At 43.0% G+C, this 24154-nt stretch overlaps 1 protein-coding gene across 1 annotated transcript in view; it reads right to left on the reverse strand.

The window, feature by feature from the left end:
- LOC120047004 (dystrophin-related protein 2-like) overlaps positions 1 to 24154 on the reverse strand; it is a 138971-nt gene that overhangs the window by 47398 nt on the left and 67419 nt on the right. Inside the window, exons 5-9 of the mRNA XM_038992552.1 lie at positions 23867 to 24023; positions 11065 to 11185; positions 10132 to 10243; positions 9705 to 9861; positions 5452 to 5598 (exon numbers count right to left, since the gene is read on the reverse strand). Of these exons, the coding sequence (XP_038848480.1) occupies positions 5452 to 5598; positions 9705 to 9861; positions 10132 to 10243; positions 11065 to 11185; positions 23867 to 24023 (694 nt within the window). The remainder of the gene's footprint in view (positions 1 to 5451; positions 5599 to 9704; positions 9862 to 10131; positions 10244 to 11064; positions 11186 to 23866; positions 24024 to 24154) is intronic.

The raw sequence follows: 24154 nt of genomic DNA on the forward strand, positions 1-24154 counted from the left end.
CAAGGCTTAAAAATCATTCTTTAACCTGTCTCCTCCCCTTCATCTACACTGTTTGAAGGTGACATCAATAAGGGATCACAGCTTTCAACTGGATTCACCTGGTCAGTCTTTGTCATGGAAAGAGCAGGTGTTTCTAATGTTTTGTACACTCAGTGTATATATATACACTACATGATCAAAAGTATGTGGACACCTGCTCGTTGAACATCTCATTCCAAAATCATGGGGATTAATATGGTGTTGGTCCCCCCTTTGCTGTAATAACAGCCTCCACTCTTCTGGGAAGGCTTTCCACTACTAGATGTTGGAACATTGCTGCGGGGACTTGCTTCCATTCAGCAACAAGAGCATTAGTGAGGTCGGGCACTTATGTTGGGCGATTAGGCCTGGCTTGCAGTCGGCGTTGCAATTCATACCAAAGGTGTTCGATGGGGTTGAGGTCAGGGCTCTGTGCAGGCCAGTCAAGTTCTTCCACACCTATCTCGACAAACCATTTATGGACCTCGCTTTGTACACAGGGGCATTGTCATGTCGAAACAGGAAAGGGCCTTCCCCAAACTGTTACCACAAATTTGGATGCACAGAATCATCGAGAATGTCATTGTATACTGTAGCGTTTAGATTTCCCTTCATTGGAACTAAGGGGCCTGGCCTGAACCATGAAAAATAGCCACAGACCATTATTCCTCGTCCACCAAACTTTACAGTTGGCACTATGCATTCGGGCAGGTAGCGTTCTCCTGGCATCCGCCAAACCAAGATTTGTCCGTCAGACTGCCAGATGGTGAAGCGTGATCCATCACTCCAGAGAACCCGTTTCCAGTGCTCCAGAATCCAATGGCAGCGAGCTTTACACTACTACAGCCGACGCTTGGCATTGCACATGGAGATCTTAGCCTTGTGTGTGGCTGCTCGGCCATGGAAACCCATTTCATGAAGCTCCAGATGAACAGTTCTTGTGCTGACGTTGCTTCCAGAGGCAGTTTGGAACTTGGTAGTGAGTGTTAGAACCGAGGACAGACAGTTTTTATGCGCTTCAGCACTCAGCAGTCCCATTCTGTGAGCTTGTGTGGCCTTCCACTTCGCGGCTGAGCCGTTGTTGCTCCTAGACGTTTCCACTTCACAATAACAGCACTTACAGTTGACCGTGGCAGCTCTAGCAGGGCTGGAATTTGACGAATTGACTTGATGCAAAGGTGGCATCCTATGATGATGCCACGTTGAAAGTCACTGAGCTCTTCGGTAAGGAGATTAGATGGCTATGTACTCGATTTTATACACCTGTCAGCAACGGGTGTGGCTGAAATAGCCGAATCCACTAATTTGAAGGGTTGTCCACATACTTTTGTATATACAATTCCAATCAAAAGCAGCCAACAAGCCCTATTTGGTAAAAGACCAAGTCCATATTATGGCAAGAACAGCTCAAATAAGCAAAGAGAAACGACAGTCCATCATTACTTTAAGACATGAAGGTCAGTCAATATTGAAAATGTCAAGAACTTTGAACGTTTCTTCTAGTGCAGTCGCAAAAACCCTCGAGCGCTATGATGAAACAGGCTCTCATGAGGACCGCCACAGGGAAGGAAGACCCAGAGTTACCTCTGCTGCAGAGGATTATTTCATTAGAGTTACCAGCTTCCAAAATTGCAGCCCAAATCAATGCTTCACAGAGTTCAAGTAACAGACACATCTCAACATCAACTGTTCAGAGTTGACTGCGTGAATCAGGCTGTCACGGTCCAATTGCTGCAAAGAAACCATTACTAAAGGACACCAATAAGAAGAGACTTGCTTGGGCCAAGAAACATGAGCAATGGACATTAAACAGGTGAAAATTTGTCCTTTGGTCTGGAGTCCAAATTAGAGATTTTTGGTTCCAACCACTGTGTCTTTGTGTGCGTGAATGGATTATCTCCGCGTGTGTGGTACCCACTGTAAAGCATGGAGATATGAGTTAAGGAGTTATAGTGTTGGGGTGCTTTGCTGGTGACACTGTCTGTGATTTATTTAGAGTTCAAGGCACTCTTAACCAGCATGGCTACCACAGCATTCTGCAGAGAAAAGCCATCCCATCTGGTTTGAGCTTAGTGGGACTATCATTTGTTTTTCAACAGGACACTGACCCAACACACCTCCAGGCTGTGTAAGGGCTATTTTACCAAGAAGGAGAGTGATGGAGTGCTGCATCAGATGACCTGGCTTCCACACTCCCCCGACCTCAACCAAATTGAGATGGTTTGGGATGAGTCGGGCCGCAGAGTGAAGGAAAAGCAGCCGACAAGTGCTCAGCATGTGTGGGAACTCCTTCAAGACTGTTGGAAAAGCATTCCAGGTGAAGCTGGTTGAGAGAATGCCAAGAGTGTGCAAAGCTGTCATTAAGGCAAAGGGGGGCTATTTGAAGAATATCAAATATGAAATATATTTTGATTTGTTTAACACTTTTTTGGTTACTACATGATTCCATATGTGCTTTTTGATAGCTTTGATGTCTTCACTATTAGAAAATAGTCAAAATCAAGAAAAACCCTTGAACGAGTGGGTGTTCTAAGACTTTTAACCAGTAGTATATATATATATATATTTATCGTTTTTTGGGTCGGGGGCCCCTTAGTGCTGGGGGCACTAAGCGGCCACTTATGTCACTTATGCCTGGAGCTGGCCCTGCCAATCACACTGAGAAAGAGAGTGAGATAGAGTAAGATAGAACAAGGCACATTTATCCCGAGGCACTTCAAGGACAAGCAAGCCCAACGAGCTGAGATGAGAAGTTAGCATTATGGAGAGGAAAACATCACCATTGCTCAAGATACACACGGCTGTGCACACTGGCTCGCCCAAATGAATAAGGCAGGATGCACTCAAGCCTACGCAGATTGCTTCAGACTAATTTGGAGCAGTTGGAATGCTGCAAGGAGATGTCGGTGACAACTCAGCAGCGTACTACCATCTATCTCTACTACTGCTAGACTACTAGGCTAACGGAGGTTTGCAGCAGAATTACTAAATTATTCAAGACCAAAAATATTAGAGTATCAGCCTTAAAAAAAAATGCATTACGTCTGTGTCACAGCAGAGAGAGCAGCAGCAGCATATGATGTTATTCAAATGACAGGGATTTAGCATCACATTATTCAACAGGAGAATGAGGGGAGGAGGAGAGCGAGAGGGAGAGAGGGGGGGCGTTCAATAGGTTTCTGTGTTCTTACTTTGGCAACGGAAGACAGACTAATCACTGAATAGAACTATTGAATTGAGAGAGACAGCAAGAGAAAGTACAAGAGAGACAGACAGAGCAAGAGAGAAAAGAGCAACACACAGGGAGGGAGCGGGGGAGAAAGAGCAACACACAAGGAGCAGGTGAGAAAGAGCAACACACAGGGAGCAGGGGAGAAAGAGCAACACACAGGGAGCAGGAGAGAAAGAGCAACACACATGGAGCAGGAGAGAAAGAGCAACACACAGGGAGGGAGCGGGGGAGAAAGAGCAACACACAAGGAGCAGGAGAGAAAGAGCAACACACAAGGAGCAGGAGAGAAAGAGCAACACACATGGAGCAGGAGAGAAAGAGCAACACACAGGGAGCAGGAGAGAAAGAGCAACACACAAGGAGCAGGAGAGAAAGAGCAACACACATGGAGCAGGAGAGAAAGAGCAACACACAGGGAGCAGGAGAGAAAGAGCAACACACATGGAGCAGGAGAGAAAGAGCAACACACAGGGAGGGAGCGGGGGAGAAAGAGCAACACACAAGGAGCAGGTGAGAAAGAGCAACACACAGGGAGCAGGAGAGAAAGAGCAACACACATGGAGCAGGAGAGAAAGAGCAACACACAGGGAGGGAGCGGGGGAGAAAGAGCAACACACAAGGAGCGGGGGAGAAAGAGCAACACACAGGGAGGGAGCGGGGGAGAAAGAGCAACACACAAGGAGCGGGGGAGAAAGAGCAACACACAGGGAGCAGGAGAGAAAGAGCAACACACAAGGAGCAGGGGAGAAAGAGCAACACACAGGGAGCAGGAGAGAAAGAGCAACACACAGGGAGCAGGAGAGAAAGAGCAACACACATGGAGCAGGAGAGAAAGAGCAACACACAGGGAGCAGGGGAGAAAGAGCAACACACAAGGAGCAGGAGAGAAAGAGCAACACACAGGGAGCAGGAGAGAAAGAGCAACACACAAGGAGCAGGAGAGAAAGAGCAACACACATGGAGCAGGGGAGAAAGAGCAACACACAAGGAGCAGGGGAGAAAGAGCAACACACAGGGAGCAGGGGAGAAAGAGCAACACACAGGGAGCAGGGGAGAAAGAGCAACACACAGGGAGCAGGGGAGAAAGAGCAACACACAGGGAGCAGGGGAGAAAGAGCAACACACAGGGAGCAGGGGAGAAAGAGCAACACGCAGGGAGCAGGGGAGAAAGAGCAACACACAGGGAGCAGGAGAGAAAGAGCAACACACAGGGAGCAGGGGAGAAAGAGAAAAGCCTTCTTTTCTTATCTGAGCCCTTGCCTTATTTGCTGATTCCTGGCATCCTTACCACTTTCCCCTCAGAACAATCCAATAGGTTTCACTCTGGAGACAAAAGGCATCATTTGTTGCATCCTCTCTAAAATGATGCAATCACAAGAGAGGCCAAGGCAAAGCTGCAGCTAAGCCTAAACTCAGAGACTGTTGTAGCCTCTCACTTTACGACTGAGCCATACTGCAAGAAACTCGGTCAGAAACTCGATCAGATGGTATTATTTTATTTTTTATTATTTTGATATAGATATTTGTACTGCACTGTTGAGGAGAGCTTGCAAGTAAGCATTTCTTTTTTGCAAGATTTTATTTTTCTTCCAATACAAAAGCATAAATAGACAAAGACAATAGACAACTTAATACTTACGTACATTCATTTCTACAGACGTTAATGACTTCACACTTGCTCAGACACACATGTTCCCACATGTACACTTTGATTTGAGATGTCTTGTGAGATGACCACAGAGGAAGTGAGTCATGGAAGACCAGGTTGTTAAAGGAGGAGTGGTTGTATGGAGGTTGAAGAGATGTTGTGGGAAGGTTGAGGATGTGCAATTACCACAGATGTGAAGTGAAGTCAATCAAATAAAACGTTAACAGAAAGGGTATTATGGGGAGGTTGAAGGGATTCTGAGGCAATGTTGAGGTGATGTTGTGGGGAGGTTGAGGGGAGGTTTATGGGAAGTTGTGAGGGTAGTTTGAAGAAAGATTGAGGGTAAAGTTAAGGTTTTCAGTTGAGATAATGTTATCGACTGGTTGAGTGGAAGTCAAGGTGATGTTGTGGAGAGGTTGTATGGACGGAAGGTGGTTGTGGAGAGATTGTGTGAAGTTTATGGGGAGGTTGAGGGAGGTGGTTGTGGGGAGGTTGTGGGAAAGTTATGGGGAGGTTGAGGGAAGTGGTTGTGGGGAGGTTCAGGTCCAGTTACCAGCAGTAGTTTCCAGCGACTGTTGAGGTGCTCCAGGGAGTGGGCGTTGTCCATGGACAAATGGACGTCAGAAATGGCCAGCTCATGAGCCAGGTCATTGATGTGCTTCATGCCTTCCTTCACCTGAGTTAGCTCCTCCTTAAACAACTGGAGGTGAGAGGGAGGGAGAGAGGGAGGGAGGAGGAATGGAGAGAGATGTAGAAGGTGAAAAGAGAGGAAGGGGAAATGAGAGAAAGGAAGGCGAGGGAGAAAGAGAGCAAATAAGAAAGAGGGAAAGGGAGGAAATGGAGAGAAAATTAGAGAGGGAGAGGGAGAAAATAGAGAACGAATTAGAGAGGGAGAGGGATGAATTAGAGAGAAAATTAGAGAGGGAGAGGAAGGAAATAGAGTGAATTAGAGAGGGAGAGGGAGAGGGAGGAAATAGAGTGAATTAGAGAGGGAGAGGGAGAAAATAGAGTGAATTAGAGAGGGAGAGGGAGAGGGAGGAAATAGAGTGAATTAGAGAGGGAGAGGGAGGAAATAGAGAGAATTAGAGAGGGAGAGGCACATAGACAGACACACACACACACACGCCCTCCCCCCCACATGGTACTGGCAGGGTTTTCAACTCGGTAAATTATAGAAATCAATTGAAATTTGGTTCATAACATTCATCAAATAATAAAAAATTCACAATGCATGCCCAATTCCTTTCCCCAAGTTGACTGAGTTTAATGGCATTAGACTCACTCTGTTATGTGGCTGTGTGGACTGTGGACCTAGTATTGGAGCTGCTGCCCGCACAAACACCCATCACCATGGGAGAGATACAACAGGGACCCTTCATGGCTTACGCAACTTAAGAGTCAGATCAACCCAGCCAAAACAGCACTAATGATCTAAGGGATGTGTGAGTGTGTGTGTGTGTGTGTGTGTGTGTGTGTGTGTGTGTGTGTGTGTGTGTGTGTGTGTGTGTGTGTGTGTGTGTGTGTGTGTGTGTGTGTGTGTGTGTGTGTGTGTGTGTGTGTGTGTGTGTGCGCGCACAGTGCTGCAGTTATATCAAGCTAATGGCGTCTGTGCTGCAGCCTCATGACAAAAACATGAGATGAGAGAGAGAGAGAAAGAGAGCGAGAGACAGAGAAGCGAGAGAGAGTGTGTGAGTGTGTGTGTGTGTGTGTGTGTGTGTGTGTGTGTGTGTGTGTGTGTGTGTGTGTGTGTGTGTGTGTGTGTGTGTGTGTGTGTGTGTGTGTGTGTGTGTGTGTGTGTGTGTGTGTGTGTGTGTGTGTGTGTGTGTGTGTGTGTGTGTGTGTGTGTGTGTGTGTGAGAGAGAGAGAGAGTGTATGTGTGTGTACACCACAGACAGACAGAGGCTGCTGGAAAGCCTGCCCTGGAGACATAGAAAAATGAGGAACATGTGCTGGCACTGACAGCAAGGCAAACATTGACATGATCATTGTGACTTAACAACTAAACAAATGACTGGCTGGGGATTCAACATCAGCCAATGAACTGAGGGACCTCCGTCATATCAACATGTCACTGGCTATTGACTCAATGCACTGCCTGCTGTCGTCAGGCTTAATTGGCTGTCCGTTTGGGAGAATGAACGTAGGAGAAAGATAGAAACTAACACTTTCTCTGAAACAAATGAATTGTGTACATAAACACACTGAAACACACTGAGTGTGACATTTATGGTGGCAAAGGAGCACAGATTTGTGGGTAGGAAAGGCTACCATAAACCTCATAACAATCAGGCAAGGTAATTCAATTTGAAACTTTTCTGAAAAAATGTGTTATAAGGAGGTTAATATTTAACGCTAGTTTATTCAACTGAATGATGCACAGTTATCTCCTTACAACACACATCGTTGGGAAGAAAAGTTTCTATTTAGGGTTCATACTGCTAAATTATAATGAGGTTTACAGTATATTTTGCACAGGTCTGTGCCCTTTCAAATCAAATCACAATTTATTTAAAGTGCATTTAACAAAACAGCAAACCAGTAAACAGTAAAACATGATATATTTAAGCCCCGAGGGGGTGTTGTATATGGCCAATACACCACAACTAAGGGCTGTTCTTATGCAAGACGCAATGTGGAATGCCTGGATACAGCCCTACAGCCCTTTTTCAGCCCTTGTTCAGCCCTTTGTCTTTATTTTTTACTATTTTCTATATTGTAGAATAATAGTGAAGATATCAATACTATGAAATAACACATAGAATCGTGCAGTAACCCAAAAAGTGTTCAACAAATCAAAATACATGTTATATTTGACATTCTTCAAAGTAACCACCCTTTGCCTTGATGACAGCTTTGCACACTCTTGGCATTCTCTCAACCAGCTTCATGAGGTTGTCACCTGGAATGCATTGCAATTAACAGGTGTGTCTTGTTAAAAGTAAATTTGTAGAATTTCTTTCCTTCTTAATGCATTTGAGCCAATCAGTTGTGTTGTGACAAGGTAGGGGTGGTTTACAGAAGATAGCCCTATCTGGTAAAAGACCAAGTCCATATTATGGCATGAACAGCTCAAATAAGCAAAGAGAAATGACAGTCCATCATAACTTTAAGACATGAAGGTCAGTCAATCCGGAACATTTGCGACTGCACTTGAAGAAACTTTCATCAAGCGCTATGATGAAACTGGCTCTCATGAGGACAGCCACAGCAAAGGAAGACCCAGAGTTACCTCTGATGCAGAGGATAAGTTCATTACAGTTACCAGCCTCAGAAATTGCAGCCCAAATAAATGCTTTACAGAGTTCAAGTAACAGACACATCTCAACATCAACTGTTCAGAGGAGACTGTGTGAATCAGGCCTTCATGGTCGAATTGCTGCAAAGAAACCACTACTAAAGGACACCAATAAGAAGAAGAGACTTGCTTTAAACAAGAAACATGAGCAATGGACATTAGACCAGTGGAAATCTGTCCTTTGGTCTGATGAGTCCAATTTTTTAGTTCCAATCTTTGTGAGGTGCAGAGTAGATGAATGGTTGAACTCCGCATGTGTGATTCCCACCGTGAAGCATGGAGGAGGAGGTGTGATGGTGTGGGAGTGCTTTGCTGGTGACACAGTCAGGATTTATTTAGAATTCAAGGAACACTTAACCAGCATGGCTACCACAGCATTCTGCAGCAATATGCCATCTCATCTGGTTTCGGCTTAGTGGGACTATCATTTGTTTTTCAACAGGACAGTGACCAAAAACACATCTCCAGGCTGTGTAAAGGCCTCCAATCACCTGACCTCAACCCAATTGAGAGGGTTTGGGATGAGTTGGACCGCAGAGTGAAGGAAAAGCAGCCAACAAGTGCTCAGCATATGTGGGAACTCCTTCAAGACTGTTGGAAAAGCATTCCTCATGAAGCTGGTTGAGAGAATGCCAAGAGTGTGTAAAACTGTCATCAAGGCAAAGGGTGGCTACTTTGAAGAATATCAAATATAAAATATATTTTCATTTGTTAAACACTTTTTTGGTTACTAGATGATTCCATATGTGTTATTTCATAGTTTTGATGTCGTCACTACTTTTCTACAATGTAAAAAATAGTAAAAAAATAAAGAAAAACTCTTGAATGAGTAGGTGTGTCCAAACTTTTGATTGGTACTGTATATATTATAATTACATTTTGCTACTGCAAATACAGTGTCTTATAAGCCCATGTGGCACACACGTCCTGAAGATGCAAGACTTAAACACTAATAAGATCATAATAAATAAATAAATAAAAAATCAAATCAAATCATGTCGCCCAGGAACACTTAAACCACACTGAGACAATACTAACAGAAACAAAGCTAAGAGAGCAGAGGGATAGAGAGACTGATCTTCCATAATTACAGTGAAATAACAGCCATCTAGCCAGCAGAGTGGAGGAGCCTCTTCACAGCTAACAGATTAGCGAGCGTAGCTAGAGGGAATCTTCTAGACAGTTTTCTTATCAATATCTTCACAGCATTGTCTCCATATCTAAGCAATAAAGATGGATCTGTTCATGTTTCAGGCACTATTTCATCTGTGTCGATTCCACAGGTATTTTATATTTCAAATCACTTTGATGTGAAATCTGATATCTGCAGATTCTGTCTGGCCCTGGTGGTGAGGAGCACAGTACACACATACACACTCGCACACACACACACACGCCCGCACGCGCACACGCACACGCAAACGCACACGCACACACACACAAACAAGCCCAGCTTTTTATTTGAAGCAGACAGGTTGCTTAATATTTGAGACGCACACATACATGCTTACCTTGGTGGCATCGATGTGGTCCTGCAGTGAGTCGATGAAGAGGTCCCCTACAGGCTCCCATGCATCCCGGACCCCCTCAGCCTGTTCTAGGGCCACCGCCAGCTCCTCCATGGCTGCCTGGGTCTGCAGCAGGCGCTCCAGGGTCCGCTCCATGTGCCTTGGACACAGACAGAATACTTTAACTTCTACAGTTGTTTTATACATTGTCGTATGCAGTTTTACCACTAACGCAATACATCACCCTAATACCTGAGCAATACACCAACCCTAACCTTATTCCGGCCATAGCATTTTCCTTGATGCTGTCAAAATAAAGACCCAATGATATTTGAGTATAGGCAGGGCAAAAACATCTCTAGCCAATCGAAAACCCAGAATCATGGGTGTATTGTAGCCCAGTGGAGTGGGCCTGTGCCGCATATCTGACCTGTGTCGGTCCACGCAGCGGGCAGTCAGCTTCTCCCACAGGTCACTGGCCACGTTGGCCTGCTTCCACACTGAGCGACTCACGTTCAGGATCCGCTTCCTCGGAGACACTTCTGGAGGGGGAGGAGGGGATGAAGAGGGGGGAGAAGGAGAACAGGGTGAGGGATTGGGCAGCCAGGCAAAGAGAGTGTTAGCCCCAATTGGTGCAAACATCAGTAGAAAGAAACAGTTGGATAGGAGAAACTGTGAGAAATATCTTGTTGGGGGCAGAGAAACAGGGAGAGTTCACCCCCATCTTTTCCCCATGCGTGCCACCAGTGGTGGAGAGCAAGAGGACGCTGGTTGGGGGAGGGCGAGGAAGGGAGGGAAGGAGAGTGGGGGGCAGAAACAGCCTAGCATGCTGCATTATTGATTTGACCAGATGGTGTGAACTGGGCTAATTGGTCCCGACCCAACTGCTCTCCCCAAACATACATTCTCTGATCCACTCTGATACAGCAGGACAGGTAGCTGCTAATCAGACCTAATGGTAGATACATACCTGCTGGAGATCAACTTACTGAACTCCCTATCTCGCTCTGTTCTCACTGTTCAGGTCTGGTTTTGGTGTGTGTGGCAATGTGGCAGGGTGGTATGGGGAAGAATGGCACCTACAGATGTAGGATCTTAATTTGATCACTCTTTTGTTGGTGACTCTTTTGTTGCAAACTTGGAGTGTATTCAGGTTTAAAAAGGCTTCTAAAGTTTGTACTTTCCACTTTAAAATATCCGACTTGATTTACCCTAACAAAAAATGTATCAACCGCTACAAAACATTTCCATTAATTATAATCCACATAATAATTAACATTTCCTGCAGTAGCAAACTAGCTCAAATTAAGATCCTACATATGTAGGTTGTCATTTGACACGGTTTTGGGGTCGGTGGGCAGACCTTTTCCGTCGGGCAGCGTCTCCTCAGGCTCCTGGAAGGGGTGCTGTGCCAAGAAGGCCTGAGCAGACTCCAACACAGAGTAGATGAACGGCCCCCGAGACTTGACATCCTCCATGAATACCTGGAGACAGACAGAACAGGAGCCCACACAGAGATGAAAGCATGGTTCAATCACATACAAACAACATGCATGGGCTCATTATAACACATACTGTACATTATACACACATACACACACACACACATCAATTTGCATACATGAACACACACAGTGAGGAGCAACTGGCAGGGCCACATAGGACTGCCTAGCTGTCAGTCTGTACTATATCGTCTCTGTGCTGAACTGCCTGAGTACATGCAAATTATTCTGCTGCAGACCTAGAAACCAACCCAGCCGCCCAGTGGAATTAATGACTCATAGGCTGTCCCATAGGGCTCTGGTCAAAAGTAATACACTTTATAGGGAATAAGGTGCCATTTAGGACGCAGTCACAGAGAATCCTGTGGGCCCTATGGACCGGCAGTGTCAACCAGACTCTCTCGTCCTCAACAGCTAATCTCCATTCACCACTCAACTTATGCTAGGTAAAAACTTTAGCCTATATATTAGTACGTTATTAAACTAAAGTGAAATACACTGACTGTGCAAAACTTTAAGAACATGACATAGACTGACCAGGTGAATCCAGGTGAAAGCTTTGATCCCTTATTGATGTCACCTGTTAAATCCACACATGAATTGTGTATGTGTGCCATTCAGAGGGTGAATGGACAAGACAAAATATTAAAGTGCCTTTGAACGGGATATGGTAGTAGGTGCCAGGTGCACCGGCTTGAGTGTGTCAAGAACTGCAACGCTGCTGGGGTTTTCACACTCAACAGTTTCCCGTGTGTATCAACAATGGTCCACCACCCAAAGGACGTCCAGCCAACTTGACACAACTTTGGAAAGCATTGGAGTCAACATGGACCAGCAGCCCTGTGGAACGCATTCGACACCTTGTAGAGTCTATGCCCCGACAAACTGAGGCTGCTCTGATGGCAAAAGGGGGTGCAACTCAATATTTGATATAATTAGGCTAGTTACATTAACAGTAAGAACCGCAGTAAAACAAAAAGGCGAATGGAGATCTAAATAGCCTACAGCCTACTACAGTGAGATGCAGCCATGCACAGCTGTCTGTGTAAATGGACCTATAGGCCAGCATCAAACATGGAAAACCATGCCGCTCCTGAGTAGAGCAACACGTTGTGATATGGCCCAATGCACTTCTGTGGATGGAATTCGACCCACCTAATCAATTAAGCAACGCCAGCCTACCACAAACACGTTCCCGATGTTTACAGCAACGAAAACCAATAGGCTACCAAGAAAACCATAATAGAATGTATTTATTTCTATGATGAAACATATTGATATGTAGCTAGACCCAGGGGCATCATTTGGGTTCTTACATTGGAATTATATTGAATTCTGCAGTCATTGAGTATTCCAGACACTCTCTTCCTATGAACCAGTTGCTATTAAATGAACATTTTTGGACAGAAAAACTGCGTCTAGGGTAGGATTCTAGGCTAACCTGGGCTGGCTTCTCTGTTCAGATATTGTCAGGAAGAGTCGGAGGTGGAGGAAGCTGTGGAGCCATTATCCTGGCGACGCTTGTGGAAGGGTAGGTAGGCTCTGCACGCGGAGCTAGCTGGAGCTTGACATCATCATCGCTGCTGGGCTTGGCGGCGGCCTCGGTGGTTTGATACTGCTGTTGCTGCCAATCGCTCGCTTTCTCCTTTTGGTTTTGTTTGGTTACCTTGGCGAAGCCAATTTTTGATATCCATCGTAGCAGTGGCAGATTAGCTGGTTCGAGCTAGTTAAATAGACTAAGGCTAATAACACTAACAATTTTTATAGCTAGCTAAGAAGCTAACTCAACTCTGTAGTCGTGGGGCATGAGGCAGAGTTGAGCATAGTAGCTTCAACTGTAAACTTGACCCCACCCTTATAAATCAAAATAGAATATTACAGACAGAGGCATATCACGTTATTCACTTAGCCTACCACAGGAGTCATATCTAGGGCTATGGCGGACATGCTATTTTGTCAGCTGGTGATTGTCAGGCAAATAACTGCGTTCTCACGGTAATTGACCGTTAATTAACATAAACACATATAGCATCTCCTGGCTACCAAGCATAGCCTACAAGCTACTGATGCAGACCTTTGGAACATCTACATTTTAAAAAGTCCAATAAATCCATTTAATATAGCCAGTGGTGGAAAAAGTACCCAACTGTCATACTTGAGTAAAAGTAAAGATATCTCAATGAAAAATTATTCAAGTAAAAGTGAAAGTCACCCAGCAAAATAATACTTGAGTAAAAGTTTTAAAGTATTTGGTTTTAAATATACTTAAGTATAAAAAGAAAATATAATTGCAAAAATATATTTAAGTATCAAAAGTAAAAGTATAAATCATTTCAAATTGCTTATATTAAGCAAACCAGACGGCACAATTATGATTATTTATTTTATGTACGGATAGCCAGGGGCAAACATAATTTACAAATGAAGCATTTGTGTTTAGTGAGTCCGCCAGATCAGAGGCAGTAGCAATAACCATGTTGTCTTGACAAGTGCGTGAATTGGACCATTTTCCTTATGTGCTAAGCATTCGAAATGTAATGAATACTTTTGGGTGTCAGGGAAAATGTATGGAGTAAAAAGTACATAATTTTCTTCAGGAACGTAGTGAAGTAAATGAAAAGTTGTCAAACATATAAATAGTAAAGTACAGATACCCCCCAAAAAACTAGTTAAGTAGTACTTTAAAGTATTTTTACTTACAGTTGAAGTCGGAAGTTTACATACACCTTAGCCAAATACATTTAAACTCAGTTTTTTTCCACAATTCCTGACATTTAGTCATAGTAAAAATTCCCTGTCTTAGGTCAGTTAGGATCACCACTTTATTTTAAGAATGTTAAATGTCAGAATAATAGTAAAGAGAATGATTTATTTCAGCTTTTATTTCTTTCATCAAATTCCCAGTGGGTCAGAGTTTACATACACTCTTTAAATTGTTTAACCTGGGTCAAACGTTTCGGTTAGCCTTCCACAAGCTTCCCACAATAAATAGGGTGAATTTTGGCCCATTCCTCCTGACAGAGCTGGTGTAACTGAGTCAGGTTTGTAGGCCTCCTTGCTCGCACACGCATTTTCAGTTCTGCCCACAAATTTTCTATAGGATTGAGGTCAGAGCTTTGTGATGGCCACTCCAATACCTTGACTTTGTTGTCCTTAAGCCATTTTGCCACAACTTTGGAAGTATGCTTGGGGTCATTGGAAGACCCATTTGCGACCAAGCTTTAATTTCCTGACTGATGTCTTGAGATGTTGCTTCAATATATCCACATCATTTTCCATCCTCATGATGCCATCTATTTTGTGAAGTGCATCAGTCCCTCCTGTAGCAAAGCACCCCCACAACATTATGCTGCCACCCCGTGCTTCACGGTCGGGATGGTGTTCTTCGGCTTGAAAGCCTCCTCCTTTTTTCTCCAAATATAACGATGGTCATTATGGCCATACAGTTCTATTTTTGTTTCATCAGATCAGAGGACATTTCTCCAAAAAGTACGATCTTTGTCCCCATATGCAGTTGCAAACCGTAGTCTGGCTTTTTTATGGCGGTTTTGGAGCAGTGGCTTCTTCCTTGCTGAGCGGACTTTCAGGTTATGTCGATATAGGACTCGTTTGACTGTGGATATAGATCATTTTGTACCTGTTTCCTCCAGCATCTTCACAAGGTCCTTTGCTATTGTTCTGGGATTGATTTGCACTTTTCGCACCAAAATGCGTTCATCTCTAGGAGACAGAACGTGTCTCCTTCCTGAGCGGTATGACGGCTGTGTGGTTCCATGGTGTTTGGTAAGATAAGGGGCGGCAGACTATGTATTTTTGTAAATAACAGCTGGTGAACAATATGTAAGGAAGTCTCAATCTATTGCTCACCTGAGGTAGAATATGTCATAATAAGCTGTAGACCACACTATCTACCTGGAGAGTTTTCATCTGTATTTTTCTAAGACAGCATTGAACGAGATGTATTCCGTCATAAGCAAACAAGAAAACGCTCACCCAGAGGCGGCACTCCTAGTAGCCGGGGAATTTAATGCAGGGAAACTTAAATCCGTTTGACCAAATTTCTATCAGCATATTAAATGTGCAACCAGAGGGGAAAAAACCCTGGACATTTTTTTGGTTACTACATGATTCCATATGTGTTATTTCATGGTTTTGATGTCTTCACTATTATTCTACAATGTAGAAAAAAGCAAAAATAAAGAAAAACCCTGGATTGAGTAGGTGTGTTCAAACTTTTGACTGGTACTGTATGTCTAGATGTTTAATGCATTCTAAGATTGCATGATGCAACTCTAATGATGATTTGAAAAGAGTTGAATGAAAGGCTTGAGCTTTGATTTGTTTCTTGTGCAGGCTGCACACACTTCATCAGTCTCTCATTCATAGTTAGATAAGCACTTGATAATATTCTCACCAGACCTAGAATTTCTCAGCAGCTTCCCCCTTGTGTGGCTGTAATGCCCCCTAAAAAATCCATGCCTTTTGCAGCCAAAGTGGCTGTTGTGCCCTTGGAATTAATATAATAATTACAATTCCCTTCTCTCTGTCATGCTCCAAAGCACCTCTCACTCACATGGCGCTCTCAGATATCTCAATTCTTATTAGCCAATGCCAGTCACATGATCGGGCCCTTCTCAGCGGTATCTCAGCTAAGATGTAGGCTACAAGTGAAGACAGACGCAATTGCTCGTGTCCCTCTCATTGAATTCCGAGGCGCATATTGAAGATATTAGAACTGTCTACATTTAGCCTACTTTTCATCAGCCAACAAGATGAGTGGGCCCAACGAACAGCAAAAGCACTAGCCTATGTCAATCTACTATCCCCCATAGTACAAAAGTTGACCTATTATATTGGTAAACTTGTCCTTCTGTGCAATAAATAAATATTCCAAACATACTCTTGGACAGTTGTGGGATGCTTTAGATCCCAAATTAATACAACCACTCGCATAATTTTTTTTTTTTAAAGCAATGAGGCTGATGCAACAGGTCAGAACGTTTAGCTTAAAATGTTGATCAACTATCAGGCTGTTTCTTCACATTATAAGCGCAGAAATCACACACGGCAGTAGGCTGTGAGCGTGAATGTTCCAAAATGCAATAAATTAGCGTGAAAACACCGTTCTCAAAAGTTAACACAAATGTGATTATGCATGTAATGCTCTATTATGAAGGTGCATTTTTTGGGTGAAAATTATCTTCCCCAAATTTGAAATTTGCATGCCAGTGAAAGGCGCTGCATGGTCAATCCAACGTCTGCATTGGCATGTAGCATTTACGGTGATACGGCCTCTGCAGAAGACTGGGCAATCATACTTTTTTCGCTTTACAGAGTAGCGCAGAGCTGTTGTGAAGGAAGTTGTCAAGGAAGTGAGTTTGTGTTTATACAGGACCTAGCGCCCTCACCTACCGTCAACCAATCATGTCAATGCGGAGCAATACTGAGCCCTACGCATTGTTACAAAATGTGAGAGGCACACGACAATGCGGTACGGAGCTCAATTTGGCCTCTGCGTGCATCCGGGTGCTCCGCAATTACATCACACCATCCATAGACCGCTTCCGACCACATTTTCGGATCAAGCATAAATTGTCTCTTAGGCACCTACACCGGTTGTAAAGCAGATTAATGTGCTTCATTTTAAGAAGTTATTTGTCCACTTTAGTTGTGACACAAACCTTATCAAAACATATATGCTTATGGGCAAGGCTACATGAGGTGTGCGACTAGGATTTGAAAACGTTTTTTTGTAAAAGCATTCTCTGTTTCTTGCCTTACTGAACACGCTGGGCATTATTGTTGATAATACATCATTGATGCCCATCGTTGATAGGCTAATATAATCACCCATCAGACTACTCTTAATTTAATGTTATCTTACATATACTAAATCATATGTTTGAAATTAGTTTTGATTTAGAATGGACCATTATCATGTACCTATCTCAGAACAGGGGCACGGGGGAAAAAAATACATGTCATTTATGCACTTAAATAGCGAATGGAAGACGCTTTTCCTGTGGTTCATTTTCATACCAGCCAGGTATGCTATACTCCGGTTGTAAAAGCGAAGAAATGTACTTAATATTAGGAAAGCTGATAAATAAATATAATAGGCCTAGTCTATAGAAAGCTGATGACATCCTCCTCTTTTTAATAGAGGTAATCAAAACTATGTTTTCTCACACAACTGCATAGCCTATAGAAATATTGCGCAACATCAGCTCATTGGCTCTCATGAAGTGATTGATTTTATTTTTTGAAAACATTTCCATTGATGTCAGAGTGATTAGAGGGACAATAGAGTGCTGAGTACCAGGCAGTTAGCAAGTTTGGTAAGCTACTAATGACCATCAGCAGCATCAGAGCTTGAAGTCTAATTACGCGACTAAACGATCACGTGGAATTTGAATGTGGTCATGACTGCTGGTGTGGTGGTAATATGGTCACCGTAACAGCCCTATTCATAGCTAACCACCTCAGTGGCTTTCCATAGCTCCCCTACACAAATCGCAGCTAGCGCTGTCCATTGTGCTGACACAGTGCAGAGAAGATACAGATTTTGCGCCAACGTGTCACTTAATCATTTTAACTTTTTTTGCGATTTTTATAAAGGGACAAAAAACTAAAACTGAGGGGGCACACGTTTCAACTGAGCCCCCTTTTGCTCCCTCAAGGAGCCGGGACAGGGTTTCCCCTGTGGCGAGCGGCGCAGTGGCGACTGTCTTTCAGTGGCTATTAAACCCCATGACTGCAGCCAGTCACTGCCTGATAACACCAGCCTCCTTCCTCACTGACGGGTTTAAATACGGAGCCCCACTGAACTGGCATATACCACTGATGCTTAGCAAACATGCAGAAATGTGTTCTGCGCAGGAGCTGTGGTTTATGATAAGATTTCCTGCTGAGGTTACTAAGGAAACTCAGATTTTAACCCGCTTGTTTCGTTTTTTTCTGAGTGAGCGGTTGGTACCCAAGGTGAGATTGCGGGTTTACTTCCCTCCCTTAGGTCTCCGCTGCGTTAAAACTTTAATTCCAGCTAAATTTCACACTGAGGGGTGCCGTCTTTGGCTGAAGGAACATTAAATATAAAGACTTCAGATCCAATTAGGCTACATTATGCATGATGGAGGAGGAAGAGTCATAGAAGGAAATGGTTTCATTGCCCCCTCCAAACATGTTGACGGTCCCCCATTTATGTCTGGGGCCCCCAGAGACACCATTACATTGAGCTTTCTCAGAACACATGGCGCTTGTAACGTCAGGGAAGGGGGTTTGACTCCAGGGACCACCCATTCGTAAAATGTATGTACGTACGAATGACTGTAAGTCGCTTTCGATAAAAGCGTCTGCTAAATGGCATATATTATTATAATTATTTTTAGTTTCATTATTACTTCATCCTCCTCTCTTTTCTCTGGATGAATAGATTATGCACTACACACACACACACACTTATAGAACACTACACACACACACTTATAGAACACTACACACACACTTATAGAACACTACACACACACTTATAGAACACTACACACACACACACACACACACACACACTTATAGAACACTACACACACACACACTTATAGAACACTACACACACACTTATAGAACACTACAAACACACTTATAGAACACTACACACACACTTATAGAACACTACACACACACACACACACTTATAGAACACTACACACTCACACACACACTTATAGAACACTACACACACACACACACTTATAGAACACTACGCACACACCTATAGAACACTACACACACACACACACTTATAGAACACTACACACACACACACACTTATAGAACACTACACACACACTTATAGAACACTCACACACACTTATAGAACACTACACAAACACACACACACACTTATAGAACAATGCCTTTCTTAAAATCAATACACAGAAGTATGTATTTTTAAACCTGCATATTCAGCTAAAAGAAATCCAGGTTAGCAGGCAATATTAACCAGGTGAAATTGTGTCACTTCTCTTGCGTTCATTGCACGCAGAGTCAGGGTATATGCAACAGTTTGGGCCGCCTGGCTCATTGCGAACTAATTTGCCATAATTTTACGTAATTATGACATAACATTGAAGGTTGTGCAATGTAACAGGAATATTTAGACTTATGGATGCCACCCGTGTAACGGTTGTTCTCCTCCTTTTCATCCGAAAAGGAGGAGTAGTGATGGAACCAAGGCGCAGCGGGTTGTGAACACATAATTTATTTAAAGACAAGACGAAAAAACACGAACTTCACTATAACTAACAAAACAACAAACGGAGTAGACAGACCTGGACGACGAACTTACATAAACACGAAGAACGCACGAACAGGGAAAATAGACTACACAAAATGACGATGTACAAAACAAACCGAACAGTCCCGTATGGTGCGACAAACACTGACACAGGAGACAACCACCCACAACGAACACTGTGAAACAACCTACCTAAATATGACTCTCAATTAGAGGAACGCCAAACACCTGCCTCTAATTAAGAGCCATACCAGGCAACCCTTAAACCAACATAGAAACAGAAAACATAGAATGCCCACCCAAACTCACGTCCTGACCAACTAACACATACAACAAACTAACAGAAATAGGTCAGGAACGTGACAACCAGTTAGATAAAATATGTAACGGTTCCCTATTTCACTGAAAGAATAAACGTTTTGTTTTCGAAATGATAGTTTCCGGATTCGACCATATTAATGACCTAAGGCTCGTATTTCTGTGTGTTATTATATTATAATTAAGTCTATGATTTGATAGAGCAGTCTGACTGAGCGATGGTGGGCACCAGCAGGCTCGTAAGCATTCATTCAAACAGCACTTTCGTGCGTTTTGCCAGCAGCTCTGCTGATTATGAATTCAAGCCTATCAACTCCCGAGATTAGGCTGGGGTAACCGATGTGAAATGGCTAGCTAGTTAGCGGGGTGCGCACTAATAGCGTTTCAAACGTCACTCGCTCTGAGACTTGGAGTAGTTGTTCCCCTTGCTCTGCATGGGTAATGCTGCTTCGAGGGTGGCTATTGTCGATGTGTTCCTGGTTCGAGCCCATGTAGCGGCGAGGAGAGGGATGGAAACTATACTGTTACACTGGCAATACTAAAGTGCCTAAAAGAACATCCAATAGTCAAAGGTATACGAAATACAAATCGTATAGAGAGAAATTGTCCTATAATTCCTATAATAACTACAACCTAAAACTTCTTACCTGGGAATATTGAAGACTCATGTTAAAAGGAACCACCAGCTTTCATATGTTCTCATGTTCTGAGCAAGGAACTTAAACGTTAGCTTTCTTACATGGCACATATTGCACTTTTACTTTCTTTCCCAACACTTTGTTTTTTCATTATTTAAACCAAATTGAACATGTTTCATTATTTATTTGAGGCTAAATTGATTTTATTGATGTATTATATGAAGTTAAAATAAGTGTTCATTTAGTATTGTTGTAATTGTCATTATTACAAATAAATAAAAAAAATCGGCCGATTAATCGGTATCGGCTTCTTTTGGTCCTCCAACAATCGGTATCGGTATCGGCGTTGAAAAATCATAATCGGTCGACCTCTACTACACACACTTATAGAACACTACCCACACACTTATAGAACACTACCCACACACTTATAGAACACTACACACACACTTATAGAACACTACACACACACACACACACACACTTATAGAACACTACACACACACACTTATAGAACACTACACACACACACTTATAGAACACTACACACACACACTTATAGAACACTACACACACACTCACACTTATAGAACACTACACACACACATTTATAGAACACTACACACACACTTACATTACACTACACACACACACTTATAGAACACTACACACACACATATAGAACACTACATACACACACACTTATAGAACACTACACACACACACACTTATAGAACACTAAACACACACACACTTATAGAACACTACACACACACACACACACTTATAGAACACTAAACACACACACTTATAGAACACTACACACACACACACACACTTATAGAACACTAAACACACACACTTATAGAACACTACACATGCACATACTTATAGAGCGATGCGCACACACTCAAGCACACGCACGCACACACACACACAAACTGAAAGGGACACTTCCCCACGCAATGAAACACTGCAGAATAAATCCACTTAAGATCAATAACTCACATTTCTCAAACCCTGAAATTCTCCACAGAAAACTCCATACAATTTCCCTCTCCGCTTTGTCTGAAAAGTTTTAGAGCAACGTCACACTTGGGGAGTGGGAGCTCCTTAGATAGATTATAAAGGAATATTGCATAAAAATGGGGGCATAGAGAAAAGAAAAGGGATGGTGGGAGGAAAGGGGTGAGGAAGGAGGAGGGTGGAGCTTAGAGGAGGGGAGGGGAGCTATTGTGATTTTAGCAGGTACATACTAAGTAACAAAATCTGTAGTATGGGTGGGAGGGAGGGAGGAAACAGCACAGTGGGCTATAATCTCTTAGCAGGAGATAGAGAGATAGAGAGATTAGCAGGAGAGAGAGAGAGAGAGAGAGAGAGAGAGAGAGAGAGAGAGAGAGAGAGAGAGAGAGAGAGATGGTGTGTGACTGTATGGTTTTTGTCCTGTTAATTGGGAAGCTGATTTCACAGCGGCAGTCTGTGTTAGTGGAGGGGGGAGGTGAGGACCACTCTCACTGTCAATATGGCTCTCTCCCCTCAGAGACACACTGCACAAACTGACAGCACAGAAAATTGGAACGTAGGTGGAAAGAGCATTCTGCTGTAGTACAGGACCAATTATGGTGTGTGTGTGTGTGTGTGTGTGTGTGTGTGTGTGTGTGTGTGTGTGTGTGTGTGTGTGTGTGTGTGTGTGTGTGTGTGTGTGTGTGTGTGTGTGTGTGTGTGCAGTACGTATCTGCCTTCCTGCCTGCCTGTTTGTGTTTGGGGGACATATCATACCAAATGGAGATGTTTTTACCGGGAAATTGATTTTTTTTTAAACTGAAACCATTGCAAGGAAGGATTTTCTCAATGTTCAACTACAGAATAAGGAGGGGTGCAGAACAAGCCCCTGAATGTGAGGGACTCTATCTCTCCTCTTATATTCTGCACCCGGCATCTGCTTGCTTGGCTCCACAAGTCTCAGCTTTCAACTAGTTGAATTCCCCTCTCCATCAACACAGAGCAGCTGGGGCTTTTTAACATGTCAAATAAAAAGATTTCAGCTGAATCACTCTTATTTAACGACAGTTCAGGGTATCTTTTATAGATTCACCACTGGGTGGTTTTAACCAGTGGTGTAAAGTACTTAAGTAAAAATACTTTAAAGTACTACTTAAGTAGTTTTTTGGGATATCTGTACTTTACTTTACTATATATATTTTTGACAACTTTTTCTTCACTACATTCCTAAAGAAAATAATGTACTTTGTACTCCATACGTTTTCCCTGACACCCAAAAGTACTCGTTACATTTTGAATGCTTAGCAGGACAGGAAAATGGTCTAATTCACACACTTATCAGGTGAACATCCCTGGTCATCCCTACTACCTCTGATCTGGCGGACTCACTAAACACATACTTCATTTGTAAATTATGTCTCAGTGTTGGATATAGTCAGGGGCTATCCGTAAATTTAAAAAACAAGAAAATAGTGCCGTCTCGTTTGCTTAATATAAGGAATTTGAAATTATTTATACTTTTGATACTTAAGTATATTTTAGAAATTACATTTACTTTTGATACTTAAGTATATTTAAAACCAAATACTTTTTTACTTTTAATAAAGTAGTATTTTACTGGGTGACTTTCACTTTTACTTAAGTCATTTTCTATTAAGGTATCGTTACCTTTAAGTATGACAATACAGTACTTTTTCCACCACTAGTTTTAACACACACCACTGCCATTTTGTTGGTCCCGATCTGTCCTGCAGATAACAGCCAGAGTCTTAAATCCTGAAATAGAGTCGTTATTTTGATAGATGGCCAAATTAAGAGAGCCTCAAATCGAAGAGGTTGCTAATTGAAAGTAGGTAAATCCTTTTGGAGGGAGGGATTAGGTATGTACTGCTCTCAAAGTGCTTACTTCCCTCTATCCTTAATGTTACCGATGGGCTAACCTTAAACTAAGGTTAGTGTCAAAGCACTGAAACATAACATAGTGGCCCTATTAATTCCAAACAGGTAACTAACGAGTTTCTAGGGAGAGACAAAGTGATACTGGTTTGTGCTGTGAAGGCGCCTTTGAATTTGTTTGATCAATACGAGTCAACTGGATGGTAACTCAAACACACATTCCTGCAGCTCGGCATGAATGATGGTTTCCACTCAAGCAATTTGTAACTATAGCTCACTGTAATTACTGTGTATCTGCCTATAGTAAATTGATTAAATCACACTTTCTATAGAAGCCATGGAATGAGTTGATTGTTCCTTAGTGCCACAGAAAAAACTTTGAATAAAATGGGGGGGTAGCTCTCCAGGAACAGGGTTGGAGAGCCCTGCCCTGTAAGAACATTCTAAGTATTACCTACCATTTTGGCTTGTTTCAGTGTTTGTGATGTAGCTTTTGAAAGGGGCCCAACACAGTACCTGGTGGAACTCCCTCTGGTGTTGGACGGCCCCCACGTCACCCCCTATGGGCAGCTGCTCTGACAGCTCCTCGTCCTTGGCCGTCAGCCATTCTATGATCTCCTGCAGGGAGAGCTGCAGCTTCCCACTGTTGTCTGAGAACGCCTCAAGCCGCACCCTGCGGACACATGGACAGACAGACAGACAGACACAGACATATAATAACCACAGTTAGGCGATGGCTGCTCATGATCCCCAATACATCTACCACCATTTGTGACATTTGTAAACTGCCTTCCCACAATCCCC

This window comes from Salvelinus namaycush, chromosome 5 (assembly GCF_016432855.1).
Source record: "Salvelinus namaycush isolate Seneca chromosome 5, SaNama_1.0, whole genome shotgun sequence".
NCBI classification, from domain to species: Eukaryota; Metazoa; Chordata; class Actinopteri; order Salmoniformes; family Salmonidae; genus Salvelinus; species Salvelinus namaycush.